The sequence below is a fragment of the Prionailurus viverrinus genome, chromosome D1 (assembly GCF_022837055.1).
Source record: "Prionailurus viverrinus isolate Anna chromosome D1, UM_Priviv_1.0, whole genome shotgun sequence".
NCBI lineage: Eukaryota > Metazoa > Chordata > Mammalia > Carnivora > Felidae > Prionailurus > Prionailurus viverrinus.
The window spans coordinates 15874876-15887224 of NC_062570.1; the positions used below are offsets into that span (position 1 = coordinate 15874876).

The 12349-nt window shown below is 50.6% G+C and overlaps 1 protein-coding gene across 2 annotated transcripts in view; it reads right to left on the bottom strand.

The window, feature by feature from the left end:
* Window positions 1-1183: 1183 nt before the first annotated feature.
* SMIM35 (small integral membrane protein 35) overlaps window positions 1184-12349 on the bottom strand; it is a 45380-nt gene continuing 34214 nt past the window's right edge. For both annotated transcript variants that reach the window (XM_047878903.1, XM_047878904.1), the window contains exons 2-4: window positions 3034-3150; window positions 1993-2026; window positions 1184-1315 (exon numbers count right to left, since the gene is read on the bottom strand). In XM_047878903.1, the coding sequence (XP_047734859.1) occupies window positions 1216-1315; window positions 1993-2026; window positions 3034-3150 (251 nt within the window). In that variant the 3' untranslated portion in view covers window positions 1184-1215. The remainder of the gene's footprint in view (window positions 1316-1992; window positions 2027-3033; window positions 3151-12349) is intronic.

Here is a 12349-nt window from a genome sequence, read left to right on the forward strand (position 1 = left end):
GGAAGGGCAGGGCAAAGGCCAAGCTCAGCCTTCAGCTCTTAGAGGAAGTTGGTTTATGGTAGGAAGGTTAAAAACAGTATCTGGAATCACCTCCACTCCCACATAACTTTGCCTATTGAAGATCTGACTGGTTTTCCGGCCTCTGGAGTCAGCCCTTTAAGGGGAAGTGACTGGGGACGCCCCATGCACAGCACCCTTCTGGGTCTGCAGGCCCTGGTGACACAGGGCTGAGCTGGGAGGGCTTTGTTCTCCAGGACACCTGGAACCCCTCCACAGGCTCAGGAACCCCAGGGACACCTAGGAAGGAGTCTTTACTCTTAGGCAATGCCTGCCATTTTGGTTTCTATGAGAAAGCCACTGCTACTCTACCAGACTGTCTCCAGAGCCCAGACCCCTCTTGGGGGCTCTCCCAGGTGCACCGAGAGTGACTCCTCACTGTCCACAACAAGGGACCAGGCCAGACCCTGAAGACCTAGGAGGGTGAAAGTAGCCCGGGGACCCCGGAGGAGCAGGTGCTGAGTCAGGAGCCTCCTCCTGCAGAAAAAGCAAAGGGAGAGCAACAAAGAGATGAGGCTTGGAAACAATTCCTCTAAATCACTGCATCAGGCGAGGTTTTTCCCAGGCAGGAAGAGAAGCTGAGAGAAAAAGGGGGGGAGGGTCCATGAGGAACTGCTCGAGAGAGAAGGCGGATGGGAAAAAGCAACTGCGATGTGGAGGGGGAGGGGCTTGAAGGCAGGCGGAGGGAAGATGTGACCCAAGGGCCAGCCAGCTACAAAGCAGAGATGGCCTAGGCATTCAGTTCAGAAATGACACTCTGGAGCGATGCTTCTTGGAAAGAGTGACCATCTAGAACCTTTGGCTCAGAGCAAAGAGTTGAGATAGAAAGCCTGACTCTAGAAGCTGCCATCTGATTAGAAACAGAACCTCCCCAGGAAGGGAAGGCAGGACACGGGTTGAATGCACAGGTGGAAAGGAGTTGTCTGGTGTTGGCAGGTGGTGGGGACAGTGTGACGCTGGGCCTCGGTTCCTGAGGTCACCTCCCAGAGACCCCACCCCTCAAGAAGCGGGGAGGGATGAAGAGAATCACCTCTTGGTTTCCGAGCAGTGCTTGGGTGTCTCGACCATCTGTGGACCTGACCAGGCCAGGAGATTCACCCAGGAGCTCGCCAACCTTTCACTCACCTCTCCAGGGCTCCAGAGGCTGACACTCCCCCATCAGACTAGCCTGTCGGAGAACTTCACGTAGCCGCGATCTGAACTGCTGAGGTGGCCACTGATGGTGAAGGGTGGGCCCGCCTCCGGCTCCTTCAGGTTCCTGAGAAAGATGATCTGATCGGGTTTTTGGGGCTGAGAACCTGATCTCTCCTTGGGACCACAACTCCCTAGACCAGCGCATGGGAAGAACTTTCCAGCAGTGACTCCCAGACTGACTTGCGTTTCAGAACAGGAGTAGGACCATTACTTGGGGCCAGAGGAGGAGGAGGCCTGCCCTGTGGCAGAGAGTGGACAAGACGGCTTGGGAGGACTTTCTAACCCCCACTCCCTAAATCCCTGGTGGTCTTCATTGGTTCCTTTCCTTTGACGTCACGCTGTGCCCGAGGTTATCTGATTTGTAGTCAGGCCTGTGTCCACCACCAGCAGTGAAATGGCTGAAGACAAGAGACCACACTCACTGTACCCCTAGACACTAACTCCACAGCCCCTGTGACAATAGATCCTTCCTGAATAAATGATGAGTGAATGAAGAAATGGATGACTGGTCCCTGCCGGGGGGGGGGGCGGGGGGAGGGTGGTAAATGCTAGGAGGGTCACCATCAGCATGGTCTTACATAATCCGGTCCAAGTTCAAGTTTTCATTCGTGACACTTTGTAAACAGACCCTGGCTCCTTCCTTTTCCTTGGTGTGCTTAGGGGGATGGGGAAGGGACAAGGAAGAGAAACCATAAGTTTTGGCTCCGTACCTAACCCCACCCCTGCCGTGGATTTACTTACCGGATCTGATACAAGTTGAAGACAAAATTAGGCCCTAGGAAGACAATCAGAAAAGAGAGAGTTAGTACCTCCAGGGAGACCTGCCCATCAGCTGTCTGAGAACATCTGGTGCTCCCTCACCCCATCTGGGAGGAGGGGGGTGGCTGGGCTGGACCTCAGGATGCTGTGGGAGGGCCCCACGCTGCTTCACTGTCTACTGCCTGCCCCACGCCCACTGGTGTACCCCATCTGCCCAGACAGAACCACCAGTTTTGGGGGGCAGATCCTGCCGCTAGGCATCCCCCCCTCCATTACCGGTACTGATTACCCTGGGAAAGAGACAGTCCTAGCTTAGAGTCCAAAAGAAAGAGAGCTGGGCTTGAACCTGGACTACGCCTGTCTCTAACCCTGTGACTTCGGCCCTCCAGCCTCGTCTATAAAAACCAGAGACTAAGAATCCCATCCTTACATGGAATTTTAAAGAAAATCGTATAGGGCGAAAGCGCGTTGCCACATAGTAGGTGCTCAACAAACATTTTTGGACGCTGTGGGCATCCACTGCAGACCTGAGAAATGTTCTCTCCCTCTGGGGATTCCCGCATGCCCTGCCAACTCTCCCCGGTCCTGTGGGAAGCACAGGTGTGGCTCAGAGCTGGGAGTCCCGCAGCAAATTCCCGAAGGCTCCCAGGGAAGCTGAAGCGAACTCGGGAGGGGGGTGCCCAGGACCCACGGGCAGGGGAAAAGAGACACAAGGAGCCCGAGTGGGGCCCCTGGCCTCGGGCCCCACACGGGCCTTGGGGATGGACTCCTGTGGGCTCTGAGGGAAAAGAAAGGCAGCTACCCGCTGGGTAGGAGGAGCCCTCACTCCCTCAATAAAAGCCCAGTACCCCACACCCCCCTCCTCAAGCGCTCAGCCACTCCCACTCAAGGCTTCAACTACTGCAGCCGCCACAGGAAATATCTTTGCATGATGCCACGCTGAAGGGTGTGCAGCCGCACCCGAACTTGCCCACCGCGACAGGAGAGGAGGGGCTGGGATGGCAGGGTCCGGCGCTCACTCACCCTCCCAGCAGTACCCACGCTGGTACCACTTGGCCAGGCTGTAGCCCAGGACGGACACGAGCAGCAGCGAGAGCCCCACGCCAAGGATCAGGCCCAGGGTGCTGATGGAGTCCTCACCTGCAGAGACACACACGGCACCCTTGGTCGGCTGCCCAGAGCCCTCTCGCAGTCCCCCACCCCATGTCCCAAGTCTCCTCCCCTCCCTCCCCACTGCCCCCTAGGAGTCTTGACCTGAGCTAGCTAGATGAGCCAAGTCATACTAAGACTGATACTGGAGACTGATACAGAGTCTGATACTGGAGATTTTGAGAGTTAGCCTGTTTACCCAAAGGAACAGCCCTTGACAACAGAGATAGTATGGAGCTGGGAGGACCTCTTGAAGCCACAGGCCTTCTGCTTGTTGGAAAAGGCACTGCTGTTTGGGGGGAGAGGCCAGGAGGTCTCTGTTCAGCCTCACTGGGTGGTGGAGAAGGAGAGCCCAGAGACCTCAAGACCTTCGGTACCCTCCCTGCAAAGCCTGTGGCCCCACTGGGAGGGTGTCTACTTTTAAACTGTGTGCTGCTTATACTTATTGCTTCTTCTTCCCTTTTTGTGGTACGAGCTAAATTTATGTTTTATTTGTAAAGCCAAACCCAAGGGAGAAAGGGAAGAAGGAGGGAAGGTGGAGGGAGGGGGGGAAGGGGAAGCAGGGAGTGGGGGCGGGAGGGGGGAGGGGGGAGGGAGGATTGGACACCCCCGGGGAAATGACGTGGGCCTGAAGCAGAGAGGGACGCCAGCTTTCCAGGAAGAGGCTGACAACAGGAGCACCATGGAGAGACCCGCCTGCCCGGCCAGGGAGGGAAGAGAAAGGCCAGCGCCATTCTTGCTGGATGAGTGCCAGGAGCGTGGAAGAATCAACCGACCCCCCGTCTCCATGGCCCAGGGTCCCGAGGCTCCAGTGGGGGGAGAGGGGCGGGGTGCCAAGGGGCCAGGAGGTTAGTGGCTAAGCACAGCCTTCTGCACGGCAGGCTTGCTTCCGAAGCCCAGGTCCGTTATTTGCCAAATGTGGGACCTGAGCAAATCCCTTTCCCTCACTAGACTTCAACTTGCCTTTATGGGGGAAAAAAAAAAAAAAAAAAAAAAAAAAAAGGCATGAGAACATATACCCATGGAGTCGTTGTGATGGTTAATGGAGGCGTCATACAGACAGCACTCGGATGACTCCGGTGAACAACGTTAATGACATTATTGTTGTCGGTATCATCATCACATGGCGGGACTGTATTTTTTACATACTTCACGATTTCCCCTGCCCTAGCCTTTCCTTTCTCCCACGCCCCTTCTTTCCAGAAAAGCATCCCGGTTATTACCAGTGAGTATCTACTCAGCGAAGAGAAGGGGAGAGCCCAGTGCAGAAAGAAAGGGCCCGTCCTCCTAGTTTTAGATTTCAAAAGCCCAGGCCCTTAGAAAAATGGGACGGATTCACAACTTGGACAGGAGATGAGCCAAAGCAAGACGGCCCTCCTCGCCACACCAGGGAAAAAAGTCTCCAGCCTGGGGGAGGGAAGGGAAAAAGCGAGATCCAGAAAAGGGTTCGGAAAAAAGCACGGGAAAATACTGAAAAGATGTCAACAGGGTCCCAGAGAGCAAGTCCTTGTTCCCTGAGCCAAAGGCAATAGAACGTCCAGGCAGAGCTGTGGGATCTGAGAGCCAGAACTGTGCCCCAGAAAAGACAAGAGCCCAGCAAGGAAGAGTTTCGTGGAGCACCTCGGCGGATGGAGCCTCAGACAGCCCTGAAGTGTTGCTGTGTCCCCTCGTGGCACGGGAGCAACCAAATGGTTTGTGTGTCCCCAGGAGAAGCAGAGGGGTCACGGAGAGACCCTCGAGAATGGAAGGAGTCACACAGCTGGGACCTCAGGACCCCACACAGCTGACACTCAAAGCCCAAAATGGGGGCAACAGGGATCCCCAAAGCCACTAAGGGCACCTTCTCTGTGCCAGGCCCTTGTTCTAGACACTTACATTCTTTTTAATGTTTATTTTTGACAGAGAAAGAGAGAAAGAGAGAAAGCGAGCACGTGCGAGCAGGGTAAGGGCAGAGAGACAGGGAAACACAGAATCCGAAGCAGGCTCCGGGCTCTGAGCCGTCAGTTCGAACACGCGAGCCGCGAGATCACGACCTGGGCCGAAGTCGGATGCTTAACCGACTGAGCCACCCAGGCACCTGTAGACACTTGTATTACGGCAATAAGTAAAATGTAAAAATCCCTGTCCTCAAGGACCTTGTATTCCCGTGGAGAGAGACAGACAACAAACAAAGTAAACACATAAATTATAGCATACCGATAGGTGGCAGGGAGAAGGAAAGAAAGCAGAGGAAGAGACGGAAAGATCTGTGGGGATGTGAGTACAGTTTTAAATAAAGCCGTCAGGGGCAGGCTCGTGAAGAAGGGGACAGTTGAGGAGAAGGTGCCACAGAAGCTGAGGAAAGGAACTCGCCACGTGGGTAGCTGCAGTAGAAAACACACGAGGCAGAGGCGGCAGTGGACACAACCGAGGCAGGGGCACGCCAAGCAGGTTCCAGGAGGGTCGAGGAGGCCCAAGTGGCGGGCAGGGGCAGGAGTCACCAGAGGATCCGGAGCAGAGAAAGGACACGACCTTGTATTAAAAGGACACTCTGGGGGCGCCTGGGTGGCGCAGTCGGTTAAGCGTCCGACTTCAGCCAGGTCACGATCTCGCGGTCCGTGAGTTCGAGCCCCGCGTCGGGCTCTGGGCTGATGGCTCGGAGCCTGGAGCCTGTTTCCGATTCTGTGTCTCCCTCTCTCTCTGCCCCTCCCCCGTTCATGCTCTGTCTCTCTCTGTCCCAAAAATAAAAACGTTGAAAAAAAAAAATTAAAAAAAAAAAAAAAAGACACTCTGCCGGCTACCGTGCGAAGAACAGACTGGAGCGGGGTGAGGGGTGTGGTGATGATGATGATGACGAAGGGAAACCAGTCAAGAGGCCACCGCGAAGCTCCAAGCAGGAGACGCTCACTGGAGGAAAGTGGTGTGAGAAACCCAGAGGCCAAAGTCGGAGAGAGGCCATCCGTGGGGATAACAGAGAACGTGACGACGACCCAAGAGCTCAAGTCTTCGGGAGCGAGGGGGGGCGACCCAGAGGTGAGCGGATGGGTGACTCAGCAACGCGGTGTTCGTGGAAGCTGAGATTTTGAAGGGTTTCATCACAGAAAAGTACCAGGAGGAAAGCACCAGCAGGGAAATCACAGGCCTTCCGGAGACCCGGCTGGTGAGGAAAGGAGATGCACCAGCTCTGTGGCTGCGATTCTGTCCCCACCAACGGTGCCTTCTGGCTTAGGTAGCTTCCAGACACAGTTACTACCCTCTTTCACTTCTTCATCTCTCGGGGATGCTCTGGAACTAACATTCTGTACTTAGTCCCCCTTTGGTATACCTTTCCATTTTTCTTAGACTTCACGCGCACAGAAACTACACAGAATCCCATGGTGGACTTCCACGGACCTCCTAGGAAGCTTCAAAGAATCCTCAAGTTCTGCCATTATCGTCTGTCACCTTCATTTCAGAGTAGCCTTCTCCCACCTCTCCCTCTAAGACACTGTTCTCTCAAATTTGATGTTTAGCTGCCCTAGGCATTTTTTATGCGGTTTCATTGTTTTCCCATTAAATGTGTTCGTGTCTGTGTATCTATCTGTATCACTGTTCTGCTTTTCAAACTTTACAAAAATGATAGGAGGGTTACTTCCACTTCTGGCCGTGGCAGAAGAGAGACCCGATTTACTCCCCTCCCCGCTTAAATCACCAGAACACCAGACAAAAGTAGGTAGAATAATGGGGAAAAAGGTCACGCAAGAGGATGATTCCCAAGAGGCAGAGATGAACTGGGGTATGCTCTGGGACTGTCCAGCTTACTGCCTGGGGTCGGCTCCCAACTCCAAACACAGGGAGGTGAGACCCAAAGAGAGTCCAATAGTCCAGGCTGAGGGAAAAAAAAAAAAAAAGCTGGCATCCAGGAGACCACCACAGTTCAAATTTATGGGACAAGAACACCAGAGAAGAAGGCTGGCTGCACAGAGAGATTTCCAGAAGTCTGCAAAGGGGTCCCCTGGTGTCTCTGGCTGTGATTTGTCCTTTAAACTTGCTGGAAGGGGTGGGGGTGGGGGGGCGCCTGGGTGGCTCAGGGAGTTGCGTGTCCGACTGTGGCTCAGGTCATGATCTCACGGTTCATGATTTCGAGCCCCACATCGAGCTCTCTGCCGTCAGTGTAGAGGCTGCTGCAGATTCTGTCTCTAAGAAATAAACATTTTTAAAAACATAAAAAACAAATTTGCTTAGGGCACAGAGTTGTGGTTTTCCAACTCTTATTAAGACCCCTACTCCTGGGGCGCCTGGGTGGCGCAGTCGGTTAAGCGTCCGACTTCAGCCAGGTCACGATCTCGCGGTCTGTGAGTTCGAGCCCCGCGTCGGGCTCTGGGCTGATGGCTCAGAGCCTGGAGCCTGTTTCCGATTCTGTGTCTCCCTCTCTCTCTGCCCCTCCCCCGTTCATGCTCTGTCTCTCTCTGTCCCAAAAATAAATAGACGTTGAAAAAAAAAATTTTTTAAAAAGACCCCTACTCCTTAGTTTTCTACTACAAGTTTTAAAGTTATGTTTTTCACAGAGCAGTAATCTACCTGGAATTCATTTTTTTGGATCCAGTGTAAGGTAAGGATCCAAGTGTTATATGGAAAATTATTTTTCCGCACCTTTCCCTAATGGTCTTCACTGTTGTCACTTTCGTGTATGAAGTTTTCCGTACACGTATGTTTCTTTTCCTGGGCTTTCTGTTGCCTTCTATTGGCCTGAATGTCTATCACATTAACACCCCTACCTTATCTTAATTACTACGGCTTCATAATAAAAATGGAGGCCACTTCTCTCAACTCCCCACCCTTATCGATAAGAGGCAGATTTGTGTGTGGCTCAGTGGCCATATAGTCAAAGGCTAATAAGGAGTCCCTATTACAATATTTTATTAGCCTGATCACACAAGGACCGTGGGGCTCTAAGGAAAGAGATGCATTCAAGACTACCCTTGACATCTTCTTTTCCAACCTACTTTACTACTCCCCTGAGTCAGGCTGACTGGCCCAAGTTGCCTACTGGGCTGGGTCAGTGAGTGCCAAAAAGACCATGGTGATGGCTGTCCTGCTCCACTTCCTCCTTCCATGTGTCTGGAGCAGTAAGGACCCAGTCTATCCATCATGCGTCCCTCATTTAGGCTCAGGCACTCTCCTTACAACAGTTCCCTGTCCTTACAGGCCAGAGCATGGTACGATTCTGGATTTGGATTTGGATTTGGATTTGGATTTGGGTAAGGAGGAGGGGGGGAAAAATGCCCCAAGCATCTTCAGCCAAGTTCCCGCCAAGTTTGCAAGTTAGACCGGTGGGGACTTAAGACACAAAACCTCTAATACGATACTACTTTATCTTACTTTAACATGTGCCTCCCGTTTCTTTATGGACATCTTGGAGATTTTGTGTCGTCTGTGGTAGGGCTTCTATATCTCTGGATATGGCCAAAAAGTCATCAATTCCTTAAAACGCCTTTTAAAAAACCTGTACACGCTGACCTCACAAACAAGCCTATGCTTGTCCTTATATAAATTATTGACCTAGGAAACTCAGGTTTTTGGTAAGGAAGAAAACTGGTAGAAAATATACTTGGAAAGGTGAGGAAGAAAGAGGAAAAAGTGAGAGAGGAAAAAAGAATCCGGGAACAAAGAAGAGTGAGAGGTATTAAGGAGGTAGGGGTGGAGAGAGAAAAAAAGAGAATTAAGAGAAGATGAAGAAATGAGTGAATATATATAGTTTGGGATGAAAATCGTGATTTCCCTTTTTGAAAACAGAATCAAGATGAAGAATACAGTCAGCTGCCATTATGTCGGACAAATATAATGTCGGGACTTAGCCACCCAAATCAACGGCACAGCAACCACACATGCAAAGTGTAGCGTAAGTATATAAATGAAACCAAATGCAAAGAAGGGACCAAAACCCCAACCTAGAACAGAACATTACTCAAAAAGTAGGATGAAACTCCTCAAAACAGTTTCACCCTTTAGAAGCACTTACTAAAAGCATGCATTAAAATAAAGGAAGGTTCCAGGGGAAGAAAGATTAAGGAAACAAATTGAGGACCATATAAGATCACAATGGAGATGATATATTCAACAGAAACAGCAAGGAATAGAATCGCCATTATTAAAAAGTACATTGGGGCGCCTGGGTGACTCAGTCGGTTAAGCGTCCGACTTCGGCTCAGGTCACGATCTCACGGTCCGTGAGTTCGAGCCCCGTGTCGGGCTCTGGGCTGATGGCTCAGAGCCTAGAGCCTGCTTCCGATTCTCTGTCTCCCTCTCTCTCTGCCCCTCCCCCGTTCATGCTCTGTCTCTGTCTCAAAAATAAATGAACGTTAAAAAAAATTTTTTTTTAGAAAAACTACATTACTGACATAGAGACAACGCCTAAGAAAAGTATGGAGGTTTTTGGACACTGACCCTTTATCTGATATGTCATTTGCAAACTCAACACCCAAACAAAACAATAATCTAGTGAAGAAATGGGCAGAACACATGAATAGACACTTTTCCAAAGATGACATCCAGATGGCTAACAGACACATAAGATGCTCAACATCACTCATTATCCAGGAAATACAAACCAAAAACAAAATGAGATACCACCTCACACCTGTCAGAATGGCTAAAATTAACAACTCAGGAAACAACAAATGTTAGCAAGGATGTGGAAAAAAGGGGAATACTTTTGCACTGTTGGTGGAAATACAAACTGGAGCAGCCACTCTGGAAAACAGTAGGGAGTTTCCTCAAAAAGTTTAACAGAACTACCCTACAGCCCAGCAATCGCACTACTAGGTATTGATTCAAAGGAGCACATGCACCCCAGTGTTTATAGCAGCACTATCGACAATAGCCAAAGGATGGAAAGAGCCCAATGTCCATCAACTGATGAATGGATAAAGAAGACGTGGTACATATATACAACGGAATATTAGTCAGCAATGAAAAAAATGAAATCTTGCCATTTGCAACAACGTAGATGGAACTATAGGGTATCGTGCTAAGTGAAATAAGTCAGAGAAAGAAATATATGATTTCACTCATTTGTGGAGCTTAAGAAACACAACAGATGAATACAGGCAAAGGGAAGGAAAAATAAGACAAAAACAGAAAGGGAGGCAAACCATAAGAGACTTTTTTTTATAAGAGACGCTTAAATACAGAGAACAAACTGAGGGTTGCTGGAAGGGAGGATGGGGGGGGATCAGCTAGAAGGGGGATGGGCATTAAGGAGGATACTTGTTAGGATGAGCACTGGGTGTCATATGTAAGTGATGAATCACAGGGTCCTGCTCCTGAAATCAATACTAAACTTAGGATAACTCACTTGAATTTAAACAAATTGAAAAAAAAAATTAAAGAAAAAAAGAAAAGCATGGAGGATGGGGAAGAAAAACTCAGAGATTAAAGCAATTAGAGAAAAAGCTAACAGTTATGGAAGACAAAGATAACCCAATCAAAGGAAAATTGGTAATTCTGAGGTTGAGCACCCAATAAATTAAATAGAAAATATTTGCAAAAATAGAGGACACAAGAGGGGTGCCTGGGTGGCTCAGTCAGTTAAGTATCCAACTTCGGCTCAGGTCATGATCTCACGATTTGTGGGTTCGAGCTCCACGTCAGGCTCTGCTCAGAGCCTGGAGCCTGCTCTCTGCCTCTGTCTCTCTCTGCCCCTTGCCCTCTTGTCCCCTGTCTGTCTGTCTGTCTGTCTCTCTCTCTCTCTCAAAAACGAATAAACAGTAAAAGAAAAAAAGTTTTTTTGAAGGACACAAGAGAATTTCCCTGAAAAGACTGGGTAGCATATGAAGACTAAGAGTATACTAGGCTCCAGGGAAAAAATTGATTGGAAGCACTCAAGATCAATGAATATTCTAATTAAAGTGCTGTTCCAGTTATTAAGCTATCGTGTCTCAACCTCAAGGCCAGTCCCCATATTCAGCTTTGTGATGATGCAGTTGGGACCCTGCAAACCACATTTCTCCTTTGCCAGCTGGGGCAGGTTCTGCCAATAGGGAATGATGGGAGGAGACTGAAAGGCTAGGGGGTAACTACTTCCCACCTGTCCACTTCCTGCTGCACTGTCCTGTCTGCTTCTCACCGTCTTCCCCTGGAGTGCCTCCTCCTGTCAGCACCACCCGCCGCTGCCTCATCCCAGCTGTTTCTTCCACAAGCCACTGGGTCTGCTTTGCAATTTTTCAAATTCATAAAACCAGCCTCATTTCTCCCCACCCGCCACTCCAGAAACATGAGCACCAGACTGCCAAAGCCCCCTCCCCCCCCCCGAGGTCTGAGGTTCCCCTCAAAGCTCTAACACTGCCAAGTTCTTCCCTTTGGTCTCCCAAGTCAGTCCAGAGGGTAGTGGCTGCCTCTTGTGATTGTTACCTCCGTAACATCTTCGTGCTCTCTACCTGCCGCTTCAGGTAGAGATGCCACTTCAGATGACAGAGGACTTCGCAATCCTCCGGGATAAACTCTGTTACGATACTTGGTGTGATTTCTGTTTCCTTACTGAACCCCCCCGACGGGCAGAAATATAAAAATCTCTTGGGGGAAGAGCAAGAGGATAGAACATCGTTTAGGCTGACCTCAGACTTCTTCACAGAAACCTAACGCCAGGAGACAATGGAGCAATGTCTAGAAAGTTCTAAGGGGGAAAAGCGAAACCCCAAAAATATTTCATCCAGCCCAGATGTTGCTGAAATATGAAAACAGCAAGCAGACACTCTCAAATATGAAAGAACTGGAGAAATAGAATACCCCCACGTTCTTTTTGGTCCTAACAGCAGTTTGGCGGGAGGAGTGGTACCATGGTGGCCCCAAGCGGGGTGAAGAGGGTGTCTGTGGAGGAGAGCTGCTCAGTGCAAAGTGTCAGATTCCATGTGGGGTGAGGAGAGTAGCCATGAGGAGGGGGTGCCTGGGGTGAGGAGTCAGGGTCAGGTGGAGAGAGGAGGGAGACCGCGCGGGAGGCGAGGGCAGCCTGACATGAGACATCAGAGCCCAAGCAAAGTAAGGAGGGTATTCCTGAAGGGGTGACCTGGCACATGCAATCAGAGCCTGAGCAGAATGAGGAAGACACCCATGGCGGGGTTGAAGGGGATGGCCCAGCATGGGGAGTCAAGCCCCCTCCCACCCCCACCCCTGGAGAAGTGGCCTGGCACAGGGTCAGAGCCCACACAGAGTGAGTTGAAAAGTCACGATGGGG